At 38.3% G+C, this 21,702-nt stretch overlaps 1 protein-coding gene and 8 non-coding genes across 10 annotated transcripts in view; all 9 read left to right on the top strand.

Moving 5' to 3' along the window:
- The window catches only part of micu3a (mitochondrial calcium uptake family, member 3a), a 37,994-nt gene extending 27,181 nt beyond the window's left edge, over positions 1-10,813 (top strand). The window contains exons 9-13 of one of the 2 annotated variants that reach the window (XM_051945280.1): positions 4,368-4,462; positions 4,573-4,744; positions 5,968-6,076; positions 6,214-6,371; positions 9,205-10,813. In XM_051945280.1, the coding sequence (XP_051801240.1) occupies positions 4,368-4,462; positions 4,573-4,744; positions 5,968-6,076; positions 6,214-6,371; positions 9,205-9,303 (633 nt within the window). In that variant the 3' untranslated portion in view covers positions 9,304-10,813. Of the gene's footprint in view, positions 1-4,367; positions 4,463-4,572; positions 4,745-5,967; positions 6,077-6,213; positions 6,372-7,875; positions 7,945-9,204 lie in introns of those variants that run through there. The other variant, XM_051945281.1, reaches the window with a different exon arrangement.
- A 2,053-nt stretch (positions 10,814-12,866) lies between these two features.
- Positions 12,867-13,082, top strand: LOC127533490 (small nucleolar RNA U3). The gene has a single exon (XR_007941226.1). It is a non-coding gene; the product is annotated as a small nucleolar RNA U3 (small nucleolar RNA).
- A 4,082-nt stretch (positions 13,083-17,164) lies between these two features.
- On the top strand, positions 17,165-17,379 carry LOC127533496 (small nucleolar RNA U3). The gene has a single exon (XR_007941232.1). It is a non-coding gene; the product is annotated as a small nucleolar RNA U3 (small nucleolar RNA).
- Positions 17,380-17,965: 586 nt separating this feature from the next.
- On the top strand, positions 17,966-18,181 carry LOC127533492 (small nucleolar RNA U3). The gene has a single exon (XR_007941228.1). It is a non-coding gene; the product is annotated as a small nucleolar RNA U3 (small nucleolar RNA).
- A 456-nt stretch (positions 18,182-18,637) lies between these two features.
- Positions 18,638-18,853, top strand: LOC127533495 (small nucleolar RNA U3). Its single transcript, XR_007941231.1, has one exon. It is a non-coding gene; the product is annotated as a small nucleolar RNA U3 (small nucleolar RNA).
- Positions 18,854-19,536: 683 nt separating this feature from the next.
- On the top strand, positions 19,537-19,752 carry LOC127533491 (small nucleolar RNA U3). The gene has a single exon (XR_007941227.1). It is a non-coding gene; the product is annotated as a small nucleolar RNA U3 (small nucleolar RNA).
- A 455-nt stretch (positions 19,753-20,207) lies between these two features.
- Positions 20,208-20,423, top strand: LOC127533493 (small nucleolar RNA U3). Its single transcript, XR_007941229.1, has one exon. It is a non-coding gene; the product is annotated as a small nucleolar RNA U3 (small nucleolar RNA).
- A 461-nt stretch (positions 20,424-20,884) lies between these two features.
- On the top strand, positions 20,885-21,100 carry LOC127533494 (small nucleolar RNA U3). Its single transcript, XR_007941230.1, has one exon. It is a non-coding gene; the product is annotated as a small nucleolar RNA U3 (small nucleolar RNA).
- Positions 21,101-21,289: 189 nt separating this feature from the next.
- On the top strand, positions 21,290-21,480 carry LOC127533497 (small nucleolar RNA U3). Its single transcript, XR_007941233.1, has one exon. It is a non-coding gene; the product is annotated as a small nucleolar RNA U3 (small nucleolar RNA).
- The last annotated feature ends 222 nt before the right edge of the window (positions 21,481-21,702 follow it).

Here is a 21,702-nt window from a genome sequence, read left to right as displayed (position 1 = left end):
AACAAAGTGGGCGAGAAGAAAAGAGGTTTGGGAAGTACATTTAGGGGAAGTGAAAGAAGCAGGTTGTATTTAGAAAAAGATGTGTTTACTCAACAGATTAGTCACCATTATACCTCTTTGCTTTTGTCTGGAGAAGGAGGGACTGACTGACAGGCAGAGAAGGAGGGAGGGTAGGAAAGAGCATATCACCTCTATATTTGTCAGGTGAAGGAGGTACTGACGGGTAGCATGAGGAGAAGGGGCAGGATAAGAGAGGGAAGAAGTGATAAGGGAGGGAAAGAAAGGAAAAAAGTGGGAGATATAGGTTGCATGTTAAAAAAACGAACAGGTCGTGAGAATGGGATGGAGGGTGACACTGTTTTTAACCCTGGAAGGTGTGACTGACTGACAATGTGACTGACTTGACTAAAGACTGACAATGAGCTCTTCTTCTGGAGCATTACTCACCGATAGGGAGGGTGAGGAAGAACGTTTAGCGTTTACATCAGTAATTACTGTTTTTACGCTCAGTCTCATGATCAAAGACTGTTGAAGCTCAAAAAACACACACACAGATGGACAGATAGACGCATGCATACACCAGGTGTTGGCTCGTGCCTCGTGGGCGTGGTAGCCATTACATTGTCATGGGAATGATGAGCTCACACCAGAGCTACGACATTTCCAGGAATGAAAAGCTTGTTATGATCAGTTGGGCATTACATCTACCTGAGGTCAGACTGATTCGACTTTCTTAAAGGAAGAAAATAAAAGCTTTTGCACCGACAACGTGATGCTGTTGCACAGCACACAAATTGCTTTGGTTAGACTTGTAAGTTGAAGATATATAAATATTGAGATATCAATAAAAATACTCACTAGTCCCAGTAAAGTTGATACCTCTGTGATGGTAGGGGCTGATACTACTCGTGTTCAGCACTTGTTATCAGTACAGCATCCAATGTTAGGCAATTATCAGATGTCAGCCAGTCGTATAATAAATTACTACTTGGACTATAGATCGCTCATCATGATAAATCCACAAACACTTATTACCTAACTTTGCTGCTTGCCAATTTGTGTTTTGGTACCTTTAGTGTTGGGGTCTAATCAAACTTGTTTTTAGCATTGTCAAGTAGCTGTTTTTGTGCAAAACCCTCACTGTTAAATGCATTGACCTTTACCTGCCAAACACTTTATGGCAAATAGACATTTAGCTACTGCTTAGTGGAACATTTCGCAGCTAATTAGAATGGTAGTTACTTGAACAGTTAATAGAGACCAAATTAAAGAGATAATAGGAGAGGGAATATTGGCTGTGCATTGACCATGTGGTCTAGTGACATAACTCCAAACATCTGATAACATGTTCATCATAAAAACGTCGTAATAAAAAAGAATATATCGGTTTTGGGTTCGACCTTGTACTGTTGCCTCCGTGTGGCCAAAAATCAATTAATGCAGCTTTAAATATATTTTCTGATCTTCTGATAGTCATGATATGGAAAGAATAGAAAAGTCTCCACATCTGTCCATATCTGGTTGTTTTACACTCATGGTATACAGCATCCACATGTCAAGAATGTCTTTCTAGTTTCAGTTTATCTAAGTGTTAAGTTCCAACTCCAAGCTTCACTCTGTATCTTTTTTTTTATCATGTAGCTCCATCCCATATTAAAACATACTGACCATTTTGAGTTACAAAAGTTATGTTCAAGAAATGAAACTCTGACAAGTGCACCAGTGATTAAACATCCACCACATTATGAATTCCTTAATCACACATTTACGTTTTACAGAAGATGTGCAACTTTTTTTTCTTTCAAGAGCAAAATGGTTTGAAAACAGGAAATTAAAGATAAGGGAGATCCATATAGGAGAAAAAAAGAGGCAGAAACACACCACCTGGATGCTGTCTAGATGTATGAACCGCCCATGTGTCATAAAGACATCAGTAATGCGTCAGTCAAAAGACAAAAGAGCAAAAGTATTTTTGTCCTGTTTGTCCATAATCAGAGGCTTAATGAAAATACCCTCAAGTAAGTGAGACATGGAAAACAAGACACTACAATGATCAGTCTGTAAATGTTTCAGTTTGTCTGTGTTTATATGAGGAACTCCTCCTTTGGCCCTAATCAAAGACTAGAAGACCAGACAGCAAAGTGAATCAGAAACAAACCAAATGTTGGCAGTCACTCTAATGTTAGTGGTCCTAAACAACAACTAGTTTTCATGTTGGTTTACCAGAAAACATTTTCATCCTGTGAGTTATCTATTACAGTGGTATCTATTACAGTTGGATTTGGAGGGCATGGTTGGAATCTGGTTAGTGCCTTCATCTACTACATCTCACAGTTAATAGTGTGCATTGATAGCCAGGAGAATCCAAAACCTAAACCCATAATCTGATTTCAACGCTTGCATAATGCGGAGTTTTTAGGTCCTAAATGTTCCTACCTTTCAAAGTATAATCAAATCAAACTTTTTTTTTTGCTTTTTTGTGAGTTATTGGACTGTTGTACCTATAATATTATACATTTTCTATTATTTCTTTAATTTTTTCAACATCATATTAGAAAATATTATCTGGATTTTATAGACACTTGTCTTAATTTCAGCTTTACACAGCACTGGCTTAGTTTTTACTTTTATCAATAGGTCTCTTTGGATATCATAGTCATTTGCTCATTTCTGACTGAATTCTTACACACTGTCACACCAAACAAGCATAACAAAAATTACAACTTCTTGACTTTTTTTTCTTGTGTAAACCTGTGTCATCTTGTTTGACATTTTCTTCTTGTCCCACATTGGATTTTAGGATTTTACCCTTGAGGTAGAGCCACGAATGGCATCGTGGTGATGATGATATTTCTGATGATGATGATGATGGAAATGGCATAAATGCTCCTCCTCCTGAGAAGGACATGAGATTTCAGTCAATCTGATGTCTGCATATTCTTCAGCATGGCCAAGGACTGGATGTGGGGGTTGGCTGGGTGGGGCATGGCAGGCAGTGAGAAAAAAAAAGATGGGCTTTGAAGTGTTCTCCTTTTTGCCCTGATGCTGGCTGAGTAATTTCTGGAACTGCCCCAAAGCACCTTTTTCTGCGATCGATACATGCGTGTTAGCGAGCATAAATGCAGACAAATGGTGGACGACATTCAAGGCACAGCTTTCTTAAAGGCTAAAAAACTTATCCATGTCACCTTGTTCTTTAAAGGGATTAGGAAGGTGTTAACTAGCAGATTACAGCACCAGCAAACAAAACAATCTCCTCAAAGCCCCCTGAATGGGTTTCAGATGACCAAGAGGGAACACAGATTAACAAACAACTGAGGGAGAATAGAAGGATATGCTAACACAAAATAGAAATAAAAGGAAGCAAAGTTGACAGTCGAGATTCTCATCTGTTGACGGAAAAAGGTGGAATCGGCCCAAAAATTCCCTGCATTTGTGCTTTATGTGGGTTCTGTCTAGAGCTGCTGTTTGTGATTGAGGTTCTTCTCAGGCGTGTCGATGTGGCATTTGCAAATGAAAGCATGGGATGTGGTGGCTTTAATGTGTTCTGTGTGTTTGGCAGCTCGGTGTTGTGTGTTCGTCTGTGTCCCGCTTAGTTGTTCTTCCAAAAGTGTTTTCTCCTCCTCTCACCTCGTGTGCTTCTCTCTTTATATTGTACTCTGCCTGTTCAACGCGTTGTCCTTCTTCCTCGTACATTCTTACTCACTCCAACTCGCCGCTGTTTCAGTGAATGCAGGCATGATTCTGTTTTTTATCGTGTCTCTGTGTCTTTATTTGGGCTGCAACCTGAGCACTCGTCATGTCTTCACCGGTCTGTCAGTCTGTGTTTCATGCAGCTACAACACTCCTCACCAGTCTAGACTGCATAGAGAAACAATTGCTCCATACCTTCAATTTGATTTATCTACTTTGCTTCCAAAAACCAACGATGACGATGATCTTGACTGTTAGAATTAAAAGGAATAGAAACTTTTCTGTTATTAGACTAAATAGCAATAGAAACCTTTCTGTTCATTTTACCTCCTAATCAAAGTGCTTACTTGCTTGTTACTTTTTCTACACATGCTTCATCTTACAGAAACTCTTCCTTAACTTTGCATTTTGCTGCCTAGACTGGTATGTCTGATGTCATGATGGCCGCTGATTGTTTGTCTGAGCTGATTTCTCCGATCGACATTGTGTTGTCGCTCATCTGGTGCACGTTATGCACACGTGTAGCAGAAAGCTGCTCCCTGCTAGCCTGGCTCCGCGGTGGCCATGTTGGATTAATGATGGACTCGTCCCGCCCACTGCTTCTCCTCCACCACAATGCTTGGGCTTTATCGATTAGCTAATAATTGTGTCTCTTATTCCTTCCTCTGTGATAGCGAGCAGATGAGAGCATCACAATTGACACCACGCTATTGGTCCATTTCTTTGGGAAGAAAGGGAAGGCAGAGCTTACCTTTGATGACTTCTACAGGTACAAGAAATATGTGCGCTAATGCTACCAGCAGCATCACAGAACTGTAATGTGCTTTGATAGACTAAATTTCTAGTTTTCTCCTCATCCCCTTCTTTTCTGCTTTTCAGATTTATGGATAATCTGCAGACAGAGGTGTTGGAAATTGAGTTTTTGACCTACTCAAAAGGGATGACCACTATCAGTGAGGAGGACTTTGCCAAAATCCTGCTGCGCTTCACCAACGTGGAGAACATCAGTGCTTACCTGGAGAACGTCCGCCAGTGTATACCTGATGAAAAGGTACAGTACAGATGTGGATGAAGTTCCTCACTGCGGAAGGAACACATGGACATCAGTTTGCCTGATTCTTCTTTAGATAACACCAGATAGGTTTCCTGATCTTTATCCATCTGTTTAATTTATTCTTCTTCCTCTATGGATATTCCTACCCTCAAGTCATCTGGAGCGCCTGTAATTTCCCACCGTTGTCTCTGCCTGAGGCTGTTGTGACTTTCCACACATCAGCGCTCCACTGCTTCACTTGACCTCACACACACATACAAACACACACGTTTGACTGCACTTTCAGCTACACATGAATGTCTATATACCAGTCTGTCGGTCTAGCTATCTAACTATGCTACCCAGCTACTCTTTGGCTTGTAGTCCTTATGCAACCCAACTCTATTTCTGTCCCTCCCTTCTTTCCTTTTCATGCTGTGGAAGAAGCAGGAGGTTGGTCTCTGCCTCATTCAATACACAACCTGCAGTTACAATCTGTCAGTCTATCCTGCTATTTAGTTTGCTATCTTCTTCATTTCTCCCTTTAAATGATTTTTTTTTTGTTTAAAATACACAGAAAAGTTGTGTATTTTAATTTGCTTTTGCTCATGTAAACCCACAAACCTGCATTTCTTTGTATGCCTCAATATGTGGATTTTTTTCCGTATTATTATGAGTTATTTTTCTGCTATAGGTTTGAACTGGATTCACAGAAAAGAGCATGCGATGCAGTGCACAACCATTATAACCTTGAAATTTGCTCACATGGATTTATAATGTGCAATATAGAGAAAATAACACTTGGGTGGTTTTTGCCTCATTGTTACAACTACAGTGTACAATCCCATGCCGTTTGAACAGCCAGCTATGCCTTGAGTGGCTTTAGCTTTAAAACTGTATGCAGCTTTTGAGTTATGACACGCTGCAAGAAGGCTGCTCTTAAGTTTTCCATATCATTCCCACACAGCCCTGTCTTTAATGACTTCTTATGTCATTAACGGGGGAATTTAATGCGATCTCTTGGTAACTAATTTACAGCATGAGATTTTACATTTTTCAGCCGACAGAGTGGATGTGCATCAAGGAATGCTGTATGTTGTATGTATCGGGCCACTTTGGAGTCTTGCTCTGAAATAGTCATAACTCTCATTTTCAAGCTTCCTTCCCTCCGGAGTGACATTTTCTTCTGCCTTTATTTGTGATCTGGACTGGCTCACACATGGTTTCTCCTCATGTTTCAGGGAATCACCTTTGATGAATTCAGATCCTTCTTCCAGTTTCTCAACAACCTTGAAGACTTTGCCATTGCCATGCAGATGTACAACTTTGCTTCACGTTCTATTGGACAAGGTAGATGTGACCGTTTTGAGCAAGAGCTGTAGGCAAAGAAGTGATCTGATTACACTCATCAATACTGTGTTTTCTCTTTTATCTTCGTCTGCATCAGGTTGCTACAATAATCAAGTTTTCATTTTGTCTCATACCAGATGAATTTGCAAGAGCAGTGTACGTGGCCACGGGGCTCAAGCTGACGCGTCATCTTGTTAACACAATCTTCAAGATATTTGACGTTGATCACGATGACCAGCTGTCGTACAAGGAGTTCATCGGCATCATGAAGGACCGGCTGCACAGGGGAGCCAGGGTGAGGAGCTTTCTGTTAGCTGAAAAAAGTGCTAAATCATAGCCAATCACAGCCATTAGAACATGAGGAAAGAGTGACATTTTACTGAGCCCCTTTTGTGAAATATACTTCCCTCCATATAAAAGTCAGAGGTCAAGTCCAGAGCACTTACATAGAGATGGTTTTGTAATTTCAATTTTGTATTTTGGGGCGGGGGTGTCTATAATGTTTTGACTCATCAGTGTGAAATCCAAGACATCCCTGAAAACCATGTGTGCTAAGGTCAATTGTGAAAAAGGAATTTGTGTTATCATTTTGAAGAAGGTTGTCCTCTAACATCTCTGTAAAATCTCTTTTCTAATACATCAAGGATTCATAAACACGCTTAACAATTTCATGGGCAAGCGTATTAAAGATTACAATGGTTTAAAATTCTATGCTTTCACAAATAGCAGGCAGCCATATAATATTCAGCCTTGCTTTAGCTTCAGTACCTGACTTTTGTGTCACAGGTAAACAGACTTTGAAAAAAAAAAAAAAATGCTGGTGGTTTTTCTACTATGGTAGCGCATTAATATTTTATATTAGTTTTGTAACACAAGCTATGTTATTTTAAACACAGGTGATCCACATGAGTAGAAGTACCTTATCAATCAACTAGACCACCTTGGCATTAGAAAGATTGTTTTCAAATACTGGACCAAAAAAAATCTAAACAAAGGCAACTGTTTCTGTTGTACGCCAGCAACTGAATATATTAGCCAAAATCTGTTGAACAAAAAAGGAAAATATTGTATTGAACATGTACACAAGCATTTTGAAAAAAACTGCATAGGATAGACTACAGCCTATTATTTAAATTGCAAGCTCTGGAAACAAATTGGTCTGATAAAAGATCTGCATATGCATGGCAGGAATGTAAGATCTTTTAAGTATTTGCAAGGTTTTGGAGTAGTTCAGAGATTAGTGTCACAATGTATGAACCACATAGACTGGCAGCTTTTTCTGGTACCTGCCCAAAGTGACTAAAACTCCAAGCAGAACTGGAAATCACTCTGAGCCACATTATGGTGACGTCTCCAAAGGCCATACTGCCCTCCAGTGGTATGAGTTGATAAAATCTTGCAAGGATCCCAGTCTTATTTTCCTTAGAGGTGACACAAATACAAGAGATGTGAAATGGCTTCAGGCTTACAATTTGCCTGATATGCTACGAATTTCGCTAACATGGAACAACAGTAAATCCAGCATTGGATCCAGTTTTGGTGCTGTCTTGGCCTCACAGTCTTGGCTTTATAACATTGTTTCCTTCCTTCATGTTTCTATTTATGTCTCCCTCTGTCTGTGCTGTACTTCAATATCAACTCTACGTTCTAACGCATAACTTCTTTTTCATTACTACATTTTCCTGCACTCATCTTTTGTCTTTTCTTTAATCCTTCCTGCCTATGTTTGTCTTTTTTTCTCTCTTCCTGCCTCATTGTTTCTCTTCACTTGTCACAATGGCTGTCGACTGATGTCTCAGGGCTATAAAGCTGTGGAACGCGCCACCTCCTTTAGATCCTGTCTGAAGAAGGAGCTGGCAAGCAGATAAGTATCACTAAGAATTGCAACGATGAGCAGCAAAAGAAGTTAATGGAGTTTTGTTACCTTTCATTTTATTGTCAGATTGCAGGTCCAGTATGTATAAACTTTGAAGTTAGGCAGAACTCGGCTATGACATTTAAACTAGTAGCGTCCGGTTCTGCTACAATGCCACAAGTGAGTGTATTTTCTAAATGTGCATACAATATATACCTCCATAAGAAGAAGCACTTTACACTTACAGCAGCCATTACATGTACTTCTTATAAACAAGCAAAACTTAAATTCACTATATTGCGTACCTGGGAATGGCGAATCCCAAATGAGGTCTGGTAGCTCGAAATTGTGTTGTTTTTTTTGTTGTAATTTTTAAAACACTTAAAGGGGGACTTCGTTATTTTTTCAACCTGGGGTCTGTTTTCATATGTCATTTCATACATGTGAGTGATGGAGAAATGAATTTTCGACATAGCTCCAGTATTTAGCCAGGCAGGCAGCTTCGCAGCTCAGCCAGCGAAAAGTATGGGGCAACTTGCCTACCCGCGTCAAAGTCCACCCTAACGTGCTTTTTGCCCCACACTGACCGGCTCGGATAGTCTCAACGAGTGTCCCACAACATACGAGAGATGAGAAGTGAACGAAAACCTCCACATTACTTGGTGATCACTATTTGTTGTGGTCTGTATCCAAATCTCAGGATGCTAGAAAGCAAATCTCGTTCTGAAATCGCGCGATAGCTCGTGCCAACAGCAGTGTTTTGGCGCGAGCGATTTCGGAACGAGATTTGCTTTCCAGTGTCCCAAGATTTGGATACAGACCACAACAAATAGCAATCGCCAGGTAATGTGGAGGTTTTCGTTCACTTCTCATCTCTAGTATGTTGTGGGACACTCGTTGAGACTATCCGAGCCGGTCAGTGTGGGGAAAAAAAGCACGTTAGGGTAGACTTTGACGCGGGGGGGCAAGTTGCCCCATACTTTTCGCTGGCTGAGCTGCTAAGCTGCCTGCCTGGCTAAATACTGGAGCTATGTCGAAAATTCATTTCTCCATCACTCACATGTATGAAATGACATATGGAAACAGACCCCAGGTTGAAAAAAAACGAAGTTCCACTTTAACTCCAGTCGCCAGGTTTCAGCCACAAACAGGATGAGATGAAGGACAAAGTTACACAGCAGCAGTAATTGTATTCACTGTGTTCTATTAAATATAATATTTTGGCTTCACTATTTTTTTTCCTAAATTGCCTCCATTGCTCTGTGTTTACCAGGTGAAGGGCCAACACTACTCCTCCTTCTCCAGCTGTGTTCGCTCTGAGGCCAGGAAACAAGTGCACCAGCTGTGGAGGAAGTACCAGGAGAAGCTGTAGAGGATGGAAATAAGTCCTACCGAGCTCTGACTTTAATCAGTCAGCAGAATGAAGTAGCAGCATTTGTTTTCAGCGACAGATCCTGTGTTTACTTCAAATCAGATAACTAAAAGCATGATTGCACACAGCTGACTGATAATAAGCAACGTCATTCCGTTTTTCCATTTTGTTTTGATGTCAGTGATCCAGAGTGTGATTTATGACTGAAAGAGCACAAGAAATATTAATTAAATTCTATGTCATCATTTTAAAATGACCCATGTAAAATGAATACTAGTAATTTCAAAACTGCATGGAACTAAAATTGCAGAATTAATTGAAGATATTGTAAATATGTATTGTCCTCACCCTATGTTAACTATATCAGCCTGATTTCTGTTACAATTTTTTGATACTATCTAGCCACCTGCTTGTTATTGCACTGAGAGAGTATATTAACACTAATGCTAAAGATATAAATGCAATATTATCCTAATATTACAACAGCACTTGAGATGTCTTTGGCCTAGATGTGACAACATAGAAGTGAAATGACAAGGGACGAGGTTTTTTATTTTAAGGTAAATATTTTGTCTGGCTGAATCCTTAATGTCTTTGTGTTTAAGAAATTTAGGTGCATGTACGACATAGATAGCTACATGGGTGCCTTCTATCCATTCTCCTTCTCATCTGAAAACCCATCATAGAAACCCAGACTTTTGGAACAATTGATTAACACTGTGTAGCTATTAATAGCCACAGAATGGGCAAAAGTGGGCAGTTATTACTATTTTCATATTTTATCTGATTGATATTACCCAGAAGGCTTGCTGAATATATGGTAAACTGAGGTAAGATGCCTCCCTGAAGAGGAATGTCTATTTGCTTTATAAATATTGAATATCAATATGTACATGAGAAGTATGCTGAAGGCAACAAATTTGGAGGGTAATTAAATCATAATGAACTCCAACTTAGTTGTTATAAAACTGAATGTGAAATGTTGGAAAAGAATTAATCTTACCTTAAGTCATTTTAAGTTTTTTTATTTATTTATATGATAACTTTATTATCAGTGATATTTTAATTCCTGATTTGATGAAGGAAAAGCAGTTCTTTTGAGGAATGTCCTCACATAAAAATATAATCACTCTTGTTGTTTTTCAGTTTTACTCTTTTGTCAACGTTAAAACATGTAGGTAAAGACACCAACATAATGATTTTAATGCTACATTTAAAAGATCTGCAAGCCGCTATCATTGAAGAAAACTCTTGAAATTAAAGCTGACTATATTTAGTAGTAAAATCGAACTGTTGGAGGTTTTTTTTACCCCAGTTTACCCACATTTTTAGATGCCATGGTGTGAAATATGGAAAATAATTTGAATAAATAGCAATGGAAAAGTCTAGATATGTCAATTTATTTCTCATAATGTGAATTATTCTCAAATTTGCAATAATCATGTGTTTGCCACATCAGTGGACCTGGTGAATGAATTTGCATGCATGAATAAACTATTTTAAGAAGAAATGTCGGTGGTAGTCATTGAGCCTGCGCAATAAAGCGCTTTACTAATCAAACAGGCGGTCCTGATGGTTTCACCTGAGCTTTTTGGCTTCAGACTTAATTTTCCTGGGAGATACAGCAAATGTGCTGCAATTACTCTCATTTCATTTTGGTAAGTGGCTTGTTTCAGTTTTAACACTGATGTTATGAAGAGAAAGTCGACACAACAAGCCTATTTGGAGCGGTATTAATGAAAGTGCCGTTAGCGGAGTTTTTTGTAGCTAGCTACAGGACGGTACTAAAATTACTGTTAATGGAGCTTTCCTCCGCCTCCTTCTTTATTTTTTGTAATGTGTTGGTTTTGGTGTTCTTAGCTGCAGTTGAATAAACTTTAAAATGGGAAAAATAAACTATCTTACTGGCCTTGTTGGCTGGGTAACGCCAACGTTAACTCCATCAAACAATTAATTAGCTTTTCCATAAAATTAAGCAGTGCACTGTTACCAATTTCAATAGCTTGGAGCAGCACAGAAACGTCTTATACTAGTCCTGCTGAAAGAGCATTTACACTATCAGTAGTTGTAGTCAAGTTTGTATATAAAGTTTGTAAAGATTTGAACCGGTTAGATAATAAATGCTGCCCTCGTGTGTGGCACCAAACTAACTGCTGCTAAATTAGCAAAAGTGCAATGATGCTCAAGTCTTTGTATTTTACATGCTCTGTGCGCTACGTTTAAACCCAAGTAGTTGTTTCTACCGACAAAATACCTTTAAAGAAACATTTAACTTATATACTGCAGTTTTTCATTTGCTGCAAAATAACTGCTACCGCTACGTTGTGACTTAAGTGTTATTAATTCAAAATGACTTAATTTGATTCATGAGGGTTGTATTTTAAATAATATATCCCACAGAATAATTACAAAAGAAGCTATTTATTGATATACATAACCCATCTTAAAGTCATGTTAATTGTTGTCTGAATAAGGATATTGGGCATTCCGAATACGTACACTATAAACATAAGAAACAATTTCAATAATGATTCCTTTACTCTATTACCACTATTTTCTGAACTAGTTCTTAGGTTCATAAAATATCGGAGCTAATAAAAAAAATGCCGTTCAATGCTCCCAAAAGACCAAGATGCTTTGTCAGAAACAACAAACAAACAAACAAAACCCCTAATGTATTTAGTTTGATGTGATAGAAGATGACAGTAACCAGAAAGTATTTAGTTTTAAGACGGTAGAGCCGGTTTAGACAGTTAAAAAATCGGACTATGTAATTATCAAAATAGTTCCTTTATTTCATTTTGTTACTAATAAACTCATCAATGAATCAGCTCTCGTATAATCTTAAATGTCACGCCCTATTGCGCTATGAAGTGCAACCATTTCATTTCTATCATTGAGGACATAAGGTAATATGCATTTGCCTGCTTTGACTGACCGCTAGAAAAGCAGCTGTAGACGTTTGTAAACTGGGCGATAATCAGTTTTTGGCAGACGATCGCTTCGTGACACGGCTGTAAAAATGGTTTTGTACTAGTTTTGACGTAGCATTTTCTTGTGTCAGTGTTTGAGCTGTGTTACTTCTGACGGCAACGGAAACCTTTAAAACCACAGAACGAGGCTGTCAACCTGTAACCGGAACTGTGTCTTTGCCGACTTCCTGTCCGGAACATTAAAGACGACGTACCATACAGTTTATATGTCGTATAAAGCGCAAATAAGTAGCGGCTACAACTGCTCTCAAGCGAGTCGTTTGTCATAGTTATATACACACTGTTGTGTTAAAATCCAACGTAGCAGCTCGTACAGGTTTTTTGAAAAAGGAATAAATGATATTCAATGACGTACGTGACTTCGCAAAGCATTCTGGGTGATTTGAAATAGGACTATAATAATAAATAAACGGCTTTAGAAGCAGTTTAGACGTAAATGGTCTTATTGTTCTTTCTCGCCTGTTGACACATCAGTAACCGGTAATTTTGTAGTTTGGGACAACTAAATCAAACCCTGACTGAGAATGACAGCGCTGTGAATGACTTCCTGACTTCAGCATGCTGTTCGTTAAGACTATACTTTCAGGGATCATTTCTATAGTTTCTGACTTGAGAAATGTGTTTCTAAAGTGATTGGTCTCGCCAACCACGATGATGAGTCGTGATATTCCCTTCTGAGCGCGAAGCGGGCAGAGAATAATGATTCATTTCATAGGTTCTCTGTCATTGATGACCGTTCTTTACTTCCTCGTGGAGTATTGAGGGAGGGAATATGTTCAGAGTGGTTGCTGCAGTGTGTTAAAAATACAAATTTAATTGACTTTCAATAAATAAGTGTGGTGGTTGTCTGAAAGTAGTAGTAATCTTGTTTAAGTTAGATACACTTTCTTATAATATGTAGGTGTTTTTACATACTAAAATTAAAGTATATATGTGATTTAGGAGAACTGTACATGCGATGCTGTTGGACGAGGGTCCATCTCTGTGTTTTTAATGTTATGAGGGGAAGGTGAACCAATCTGTCCCTTCCGCCCTCCATTTATATGAACTCTTTTAATGAATCTGTCTGTTTCTATTTCATATTCATTTTCTATGTATTTCAATTTGTTAAGTTCCAGTTGACCACCACTGATTCCTTGGATTGGGCCGTGTGTGTTTATATATATATATGTAATATATATATACATATACACAAACACACACATTGACAGTCATTATAAACTTTGAGACCATATTTTTCAACATAATTTTTATTTTGTTTATAACTTTTATTTTATCAACCCTCGCGGACCCTGAGGTCCTCTGGTGCTGGCTTTTTAACGATACCACAAGTTAGAACTAGAACACACGGGGAGGCGGCATTCAGTTATTATGGCCCCCGATTGTGGAACACCCTCCCAGAGAACCTCAGGGCTGCAGAGAATGTTGATGTTTTTAAAAAGAGGCTCAAGACCCATCTTTTTAATCAGACTTTTAACTGACTCGTTTTAATTCTTTATAATTTCTTAAGCTGACTTCTATTCTTACATTTTTTATTCTTACATTTTTTATTACTATTTTATGTATAAATTTTTACTTTATACATTCTTTTCTCTTATCTTCAGTTTTAGCTTCCATACCTTTTATTTATTGATTTATTTATTTTTTTTTTATTATTTTTCATTTTTTATTTATTTATTTGTTTTACTGTTTTAGTCCCTTGATTTTCCAGTGTTTCCTCCTGGGGGCCTACCACACCTGGAGTTGATTCTGGTCCACTGATGGGGGTGCTGGCCCGTAGATGGCCCTGGCCCGGGTGGCTGGAAAGCTTTACACCTTCGTGTGGAGCCTCCTGTCTGCCTGGGCTGGGGTGGTCCTTGTGTCGGCGCCCCTGCAGTCATGGTCCATGACTCCACTCGGTGTGCGTGGCCCCCAAAGGTAGCTTCTTCCTCACTTTGGATTTCGGCGCCCAGCCATGTCTCCTTTATATCTCCTTACCGACAGATGGTGTACATGGGTGTGCGTATGTTAGTATGTTTGTGTGTGTGGGTATGTATGTCTGTTCGTATGTCTACGTATGTGTGTGAATGTATATGTGATTGTGTATCTGTGTGTATATTTGTGGGGGGTGGAAGGTTTCGGGTTTTTCACAGTGTTTTGTATTGTGTTGTTTTTGTTTTTATCCTCTGTGAGGCACTTTGTGTTACTCTACTGTATGAAAAGTGCCATATAAATAAAGTTGATTTGATTTGAGTTGATTTGATTTGAAGCCCGAAACTGGAATTTCTTCATATGAATCATTTGTTTAGCATATTGGCATACAGAAACAAAAATCTAAAGTTTCAAGAATGATTTCAAAATAAAGAATTTCACAAAAGAAAACGGCACCTGCCAAACACAAAGTCACAACAGTCAATACCGAGTATGGCCTCCATTTGCTTCGATGCAGGCAGCAATCCCTCAGTGCATGCTTTGGACCAGGCTTCTGATTGTGGGTTGGGAACAGCCCATACGCCTGGCTACATCACTGTAGCTCAAACTGGCCTCCACCACACCCAGTGCCCGGAGATGTTGTTCATGGTATAGACGCGGCATGATGCTGTTCACTGGACTAACAATGGTGGCCTTTTTTGGGCCTTTATATAGGCCTTCAAAACCCATTCTCAAATTGTGCAGATACTCACTGAGTATTGCTTGGTGTGGATTTGGTTCACTTTTGCAAAGTGACCAACCCATGTGCAATGAATCATGACAAAATGACAACTCATCATTATCTCAACTTCCAGGGCACGAGATCATCAGTAAATCCACAATGAATAATTACAACCCCCCTACAAGTAGAATTCTGCGTACATTTCTACCTCAAAGTTTCTATTGACTGTCAGTATATATATATATATAATTTCAGTGGAAATGTAATATCTTCTCGACTAATTACAGGGAACGTGAAATAATTTGTGTTTCAATTTAATGATGATGGCTTTTAGCTCCTGAAAATCAAAACTCCAGTATCTTAAAATATTAGAATACTTTATTTTAAGTTTGAGTAAATCACTAGTCAAACATTATAAATACTGTGTATCTCCAGTTCAGTGAAGCATTCACAATTTTGAGTGAGACTTAGTAGCATGTGTCTGCAGTACCAGAGGCTGCTTTTTTGAGATTGTGCTCAACTCAGTTAAAAATGTTGCTGAATTTTTGTTGGCTGAGTCATTACTGTCCTGATAGTTGTGCCAAGGAGCACAGAATTTTTTTATTTTGTTTGTTTATTGATTTTTTTGTCAGTACTCATAAATATGTATTCTGGGTTTAACGCAAAGACAGCAGAGTTTAAGGGTGCCACTGAGATAGCTGAAAGACAATAACCTTGAGTCATACTGATTTTTTCTTCTGAAAATAAAATAACATGCAGTTTTTACCTACCAGCAAGTCAGGATTGTTCTCTCAGTTGACATCTCTGTAGTTCTTGATTTGAGGAATGGGATTGTCTCATCTTTTGTCCTGCTTTCTAAAGTGTTGAGTTAAGAGCTGTAATTATACCTTCTAATAACGTAAGGTTTTACGTCCTCTGTTTCTGATGACTGATCTTTGCTTCTGTGTGGAGCAGCGTGTAAAAATAATATGGTGATAGTGGTGTTGTGGGGTAGTAGCATGGTGTAGAGGGCATACAACTCACAAAGCTGACATTTATGAGTGTTTATTGTGGAAAGAAGTTAGATGAAACAGAACTAGTCATGCAAGTAGCAATGAAAACTAGAAAAGCACTCAGAGAGTACAGACCTCCGCCAAGGATAGAGAGGAAAACAGGAAACCCATGCAGTAAAGGATCATGAGCTGGAATTGAAGGTCTGAGCCTTGATTTAACAGCTTCTCTTTCACATGAGGTGAGTTAGTGGCAAATACGATCCTATCACGCACCATCTCGTCACTATTAGCATAGCCGCATTGCTTCACAAGTAGCTTTAGCTCAGTAACGAAATGCTCAAAAGACTCCCCTTCGCCTTGCAGTTTGTCATTGAACTTGTACCTTGCAAAAATGTTAGTTTTAGGCATGAGGTACTCTTCAAAGCGTCTGTAATGAGTGTCTAGCTTATTAGCTTCATCTGCGGTCAATGTCTAAGTGTTAAAAATATCGCGGCCTCTTTCTCCTACCCACAAAAGCAAGTAGCTGCATTGGGTCGCTTCCTCCTTTCCCTTTAGCGGTCCAGAAAACATGAGCTTTACGTGCTGCACGAATCTCCGCCATGTGTCAGGAAGGTTTGCCGAATCCCAATTCATCTGCGGTGTAGGCACTGCCGATGGATCCATCATTAACTCCTTTCTTTAGAAGCGTACGGTCCGATGAGTCTCTGACACCATGTAATGTTGTGGTTTGCATGAAATAAGACGACTTATTGAAGATTCTATCGGAGCTTTATTTGCTGCTGTGCCGCTCACATTGACCTTCATTATAACTGAGGTAAACAACACATCCCAGCATGCATTGCTACTCCCACTTGAACTCGGGTGAGTGATAAGGGACAAAATACTAGTACGCATTGGGAATACAACACATACTAAAAAAACAGAATCCATGATCCTTTCCGGATTGCCACCAAAATTAAATCAGCTCTTCCTCTTACCATAGTCTACATCCCCTCAAAATTTCATCTGAATCTGCCCAGGCGTTTTTGAGTTATCTTGCTAAAAGACAGACACACAAATGCCGGGTGTCACATAACCTCCTTGGCAGAGGTAATCAAATTAAAATGCACATGTAAGTTGTCCTAAAATAGTGAGTTGTTCTTCTGAGTCGTTGAACCAGATGATGATTATCTCCTGTACCTCTGAACCCTGAGTGAGAATGACACTGCTGCGAATGAGATGTAGTTTTCAGTCTCAGCCAAGCTACGACGATGCTTTCAGGGACCCTTTCTATAGTTTCTGACTTGAGAAATGTGTTTCTGAAGTGTATGGTCTTGCCAGCCACAATGATGAGTTGTGATGTTCCCTTGTGAGCATGAGACCGCGAGAGAATAATGACTATTTCATATGTTCTCTACCACTGATGATTGTACATTACTTTTTAAAAGAGCAACAAAGAAGAGAATATGTTCAGAGTGGTAGCATCTGCATGTTCAGAACAACTTTAACCCTACGCAGATGCTATTGTTTGTCGAAGTTACTCGTAGCAGAAGCGGTTTCTGTATTTTGCAACTTTCAGCGTGAATAGTTTTCCCCTCAGACCTAATGGTTTTGATTGAGTGCAGGCAGCTTATATTAATTTTACTGAGTTTGAGCATTTAAACTCAGTCAATTTGGAGAAATGGGTGAGACTTTCATAATTAAGTATTTGCCATTTATTACATAAATCTGACCTCTGAGAAACCGAGACTCTGCATTTCTCACCATTTCCTTCCAATACCTCAGCCATTCTTTTTTTTCCAGTCATAATCTGAATGTGATGATAATGTTTGCAAAAAAAATCACTGTTGCATAAACAGTACTATGCACTGTGGTGACTATTTAGTAATGTGTTTATTTTTAGACAATAATTGATGAAATAATGGCGCAGAAAGCAGCAATTGTGCTTTTGCACAAGTTGTGTTGTTTTAAACTGATCGTTTTGATCATATTTGACAACAGAGATGAACCCTGAGTAAGAATGATTGTGTTGCAAATGACTTCCTGTTCCCACCATCAGTGTTGTTAAGACTATACTTTCTGGGATCATTTCTGTAGTATCTGACTGGAGAAATGTGTTTCTAAAGTGTATGGTCTCGCCAACCATGATGATGAGTTGTGATATTCCCTTGTGAGCATGAAGCTGACAGAGAGTAATGATTTATTTCATATGTTCTCTGTCATTGATGATTGTTCTTTACTTCCTGGTGGAGCAATGAAGAAGGGAATATGTTCAGAGTGGTCCTACCAGCATGTTCAATATAATCTTTTTACTCCACAGATGTTTTTGCTTGTTGAAGTTATTTCTAGCAGAAGCGCTTTCTAAACTTTTCAGCTCCTAAGATAAATAGTTTTGCCCTTGAGCCTAATGACAGAGAGGAGGCATTTTTGGGGGGGAATTTTACTACTGAAATTTAACATTTAAAAGTGAATAACCTTTTTTTTCTCAGTTTGGAGAAATATTGAGACTTTCATAATTAAATAATTACCATTTGTTATATAAAACTGATCTCGGAGAAACTGAGATTCTGCACTTGTCACCATTATATTTCAATCACATTAGGCTTCCGACAAAAGTAAGGTAACTTTTACTTTACTGATTCGTCTGAAGCAGATAATTATTATCTCCTGTACCTCTGAACCCTGAGTGAGAATGACACTGCTGTGAGTGAGATGTAGTTTTCAGTCTCACTCAATCTAAGACTGTACTTTCTGGGATCATTTCTATAGTTTCTGACTTGAGAAATGTGTTTCTAAAGTGTATGGTCTCGCCAACCATGATGATGAGTTGTGATATTCCCTTGTGAGCATAAAGCTGACAGAGAATAATGATTTTTTTCATATGTTTTCTGTTGTTGATGATTGTTCTTTACTTCCTTGTGGAGCAATGAAGAAGGGTATATGTTCAGAGTAGAAGCAGAAGTTTGTTTAAAAATACAAGTTCTACACCTCTGATTTCTTAATAGCAGTGCTTTTTTTAAATCTCATTTCTTAGCTGTCTGTATGACAATTGCAGTATTTGTAGGAAGCATGAGTTTGTGAGAAATACTTTAGTTAATATCGTCTCTCCCCTGAGGACTGTGGTTTGCTTGCATCTGTTGAAATTACACAAATGATGTGAATGATGTTAGTGTTGTAGTGCTGTAGCACACAACAAGTTAACCTCTTTAAGTGTTGGACTTGAATCAGACTGAATAATGATTCTCTTTATCCTGAATATTGTCATTGATGAATGTTCCTCCTTCATTCTGAGTCTGTGACCACAATGTTTGCAGAATTGTTTCAATGATGAATATTTAGCTATGGAAGCCTTTGAGACATACGTTGATGTAGCAGTGTAGTGGACATTCAAAACTGACGTGTCGCATTATGCAGCTACATGAGGATTTACAATACTGTCAAGAATGAAACAGAATTATCGAGAAAGTAGTAACTAAAAATTGAATTCAGCTGTCCACATTAGGCTTCCTACAAAAGTAAGGTAGTTTTACTTTACTGAGTAATCTGAACCAGATGATGATTATCTCCTGTACCTCTGAACCCTGAGTGAGAATGACACTGCTGAGAATGAGATGCAGTTTTCAGTGTCAGTCAATCTAAGACTATACTTTCTGGGATCATTTCTGTAGTTTCTGACTTGAGAAATGTGTTTCTAAAGTGTATGGTCTCGCCAACCACGATGATGAGTTGTGATATTCCCTTGAGAGCATGAAGCTGACAGAGAGTAATGATTTATTTCATATGTTCTCTGTCATTGATGATTGTTCTTTACTTCCTGGTGGAGCAATGAAGAAGGGAATATGTTCAGAGTGGTCCTACCAGCATGTTCAATATAATCTTTTTACTCCACAGATGTTTTTGCTTGTTGAAGTTATTTCTAGCAGAAGCGCTTTCTAAGCTTTTCAGCTCCTAAGATAAATAGTTTTGCCCTTGAGCCTAATGACAGAGAGGAGGCATTTTTTGGGGGGAATTTTACTACTGAAATTTAACATTTAAAAGTGAATAACCTTTTTTGCTCAATTTGGAGAAATATTGAGACTTTCATAATTAAATAATTACCATTTGTTATATAAAACTGATCTCGGAGAAACTGAGATTCTGCACTTGTCACCATTATATTTCAATCACATTAGGCTTCCGACAAAAGTAAGGTAACTTTTACTTTACTGATTCGTCTGAAGCAGATAATTATTATCTCCTGTACCTCTGAACCCTGAGTGAGAATGACACTGCTGTGAGTGAGATGTAGTTTTCAGTCTCACTCAACCTAAGACTGTACTTTCTGGGATCATTTCTATAGTTTCTGACTTGAGAAATGTGTTTCTAAAGTGTATGGTCTCGCCAACCATGATGATGAGTTGTGATATTCCCTTGTGAGCATGAAGCTGACAGAGAATAATGATTTTTTTCATATGTTTTCTGTCATTGATGATTGTTCTTTGCTTCCTAGTGGAGCAACTGAAAAAGGAATATGTTCAGAGTGGTAGCATTAGCATATTCAGAAGGTTCACTGACATCACACTGATACTGTGTTCTCAAAATTATTTCTAATAAAAGTCTTTTCTGTATTTTACAATTAGTGATATGGATTTGCTCTCATGCCCAACGGTGTTAAACGAGGGGTGGTGTTTTTTTTTTATTATTATTATTGGTGTTAAGCACTTAAGAAAAATGCACAAACCTTTTGTCAATTTGTAAAAAAAAACAGAGATTTTCAAAATTAATTAATCATTTGCCATTTATTCCATGAAAGTGACCTCTGAGAAACTGAGGTTCTGCACGTCTCACCATTATATTTTAATCACATTAGGCTTCCGACAAAAGTAAGGTCATTTTTGCTTTACTGAGTAATCTGAACCAGATGATGATTATCTCCTGTACCTCTGAACCCTGAGTGAGAATGACACTGCTGAGAATGAGATGCAGTTTTCAGTGTCAGTCAATTTAAGATTATACTTTCTAGGATCATTTCTATAGTTTCTGATTTGAGAAATGTGTTTCTGAAGTGTATGGTCTCGCAAACCACAATGATGAGTTGTGGTATTCCCGTGAGAGCATGAAGCTGATGGAGAATAATGATTTATCTCATATGTTTTCTGTCATTGAGGATTGTTTTTTGCTTACTAGTGAAGCAATAAAGGAGGGAATATGTTCAGAGTGGTAGCATTGGCATGTTCAAAAGGTTTCTGTTATGATGCTGTTTTTGTCAAAACTATTTACAACAAAAGCCTTTTCTGTATTTTATGGCTTTTAAGATGAATTTGCCATCAAGTCGAATAGTGTTAGCTAAGGGGAGACATTTTTTATTTAAATTAGTTTTGTTTGTGGTGTTTGCACTTAAGAAAAATGCACAAACCTTTTGTCAGTTTGTAGAAATGTGTCTCTGAAGTGTATGGTCTCGCCAGCCACGATGATGAGTTGTGATACTCCCTTGTGAGCATAAAACTGACAGAATAATGTTTTTTTCATATGTTTTTTGTTCCTGGTGATTGTTTATTGTTTTCTTGCAGAGTAATAAAGAACAGAATATTACCAGAGTGGCAGCAGAACTTTGTTTAAAACTACAGATTGTACTCTTCTGATTTTTCAATAGTAATTTTTTTTTTTAACTTTTAAATCTCGTTTCTTCTTCTTTTCCAGTGAGCACAAGAAAAAAAATACTTTGGTTAATACACCAATCAGGCATAACATTATGACCACTGATGGGAATAACACTGATTATCTCTTCATCATGGGACCATGTTTGTGGGTTGGATATATTCGG

The sequence above is a fragment of the Acanthochromis polyacanthus genome, chromosome 3, assembly GCF_021347895.1.
Source record: "Acanthochromis polyacanthus isolate Apoly-LR-REF ecotype Palm Island chromosome 3, KAUST_Apoly_ChrSc, whole genome shotgun sequence".
In the NCBI taxonomy this organism is placed as follows: Eukaryota; Metazoa; Chordata; class Actinopteri; family Pomacentridae; genus Acanthochromis; species Acanthochromis polyacanthus.
Note: the sequence above shows the minus strand (reverse complement) of the source record. Positions and strands in the feature narration are given on the sequence as shown.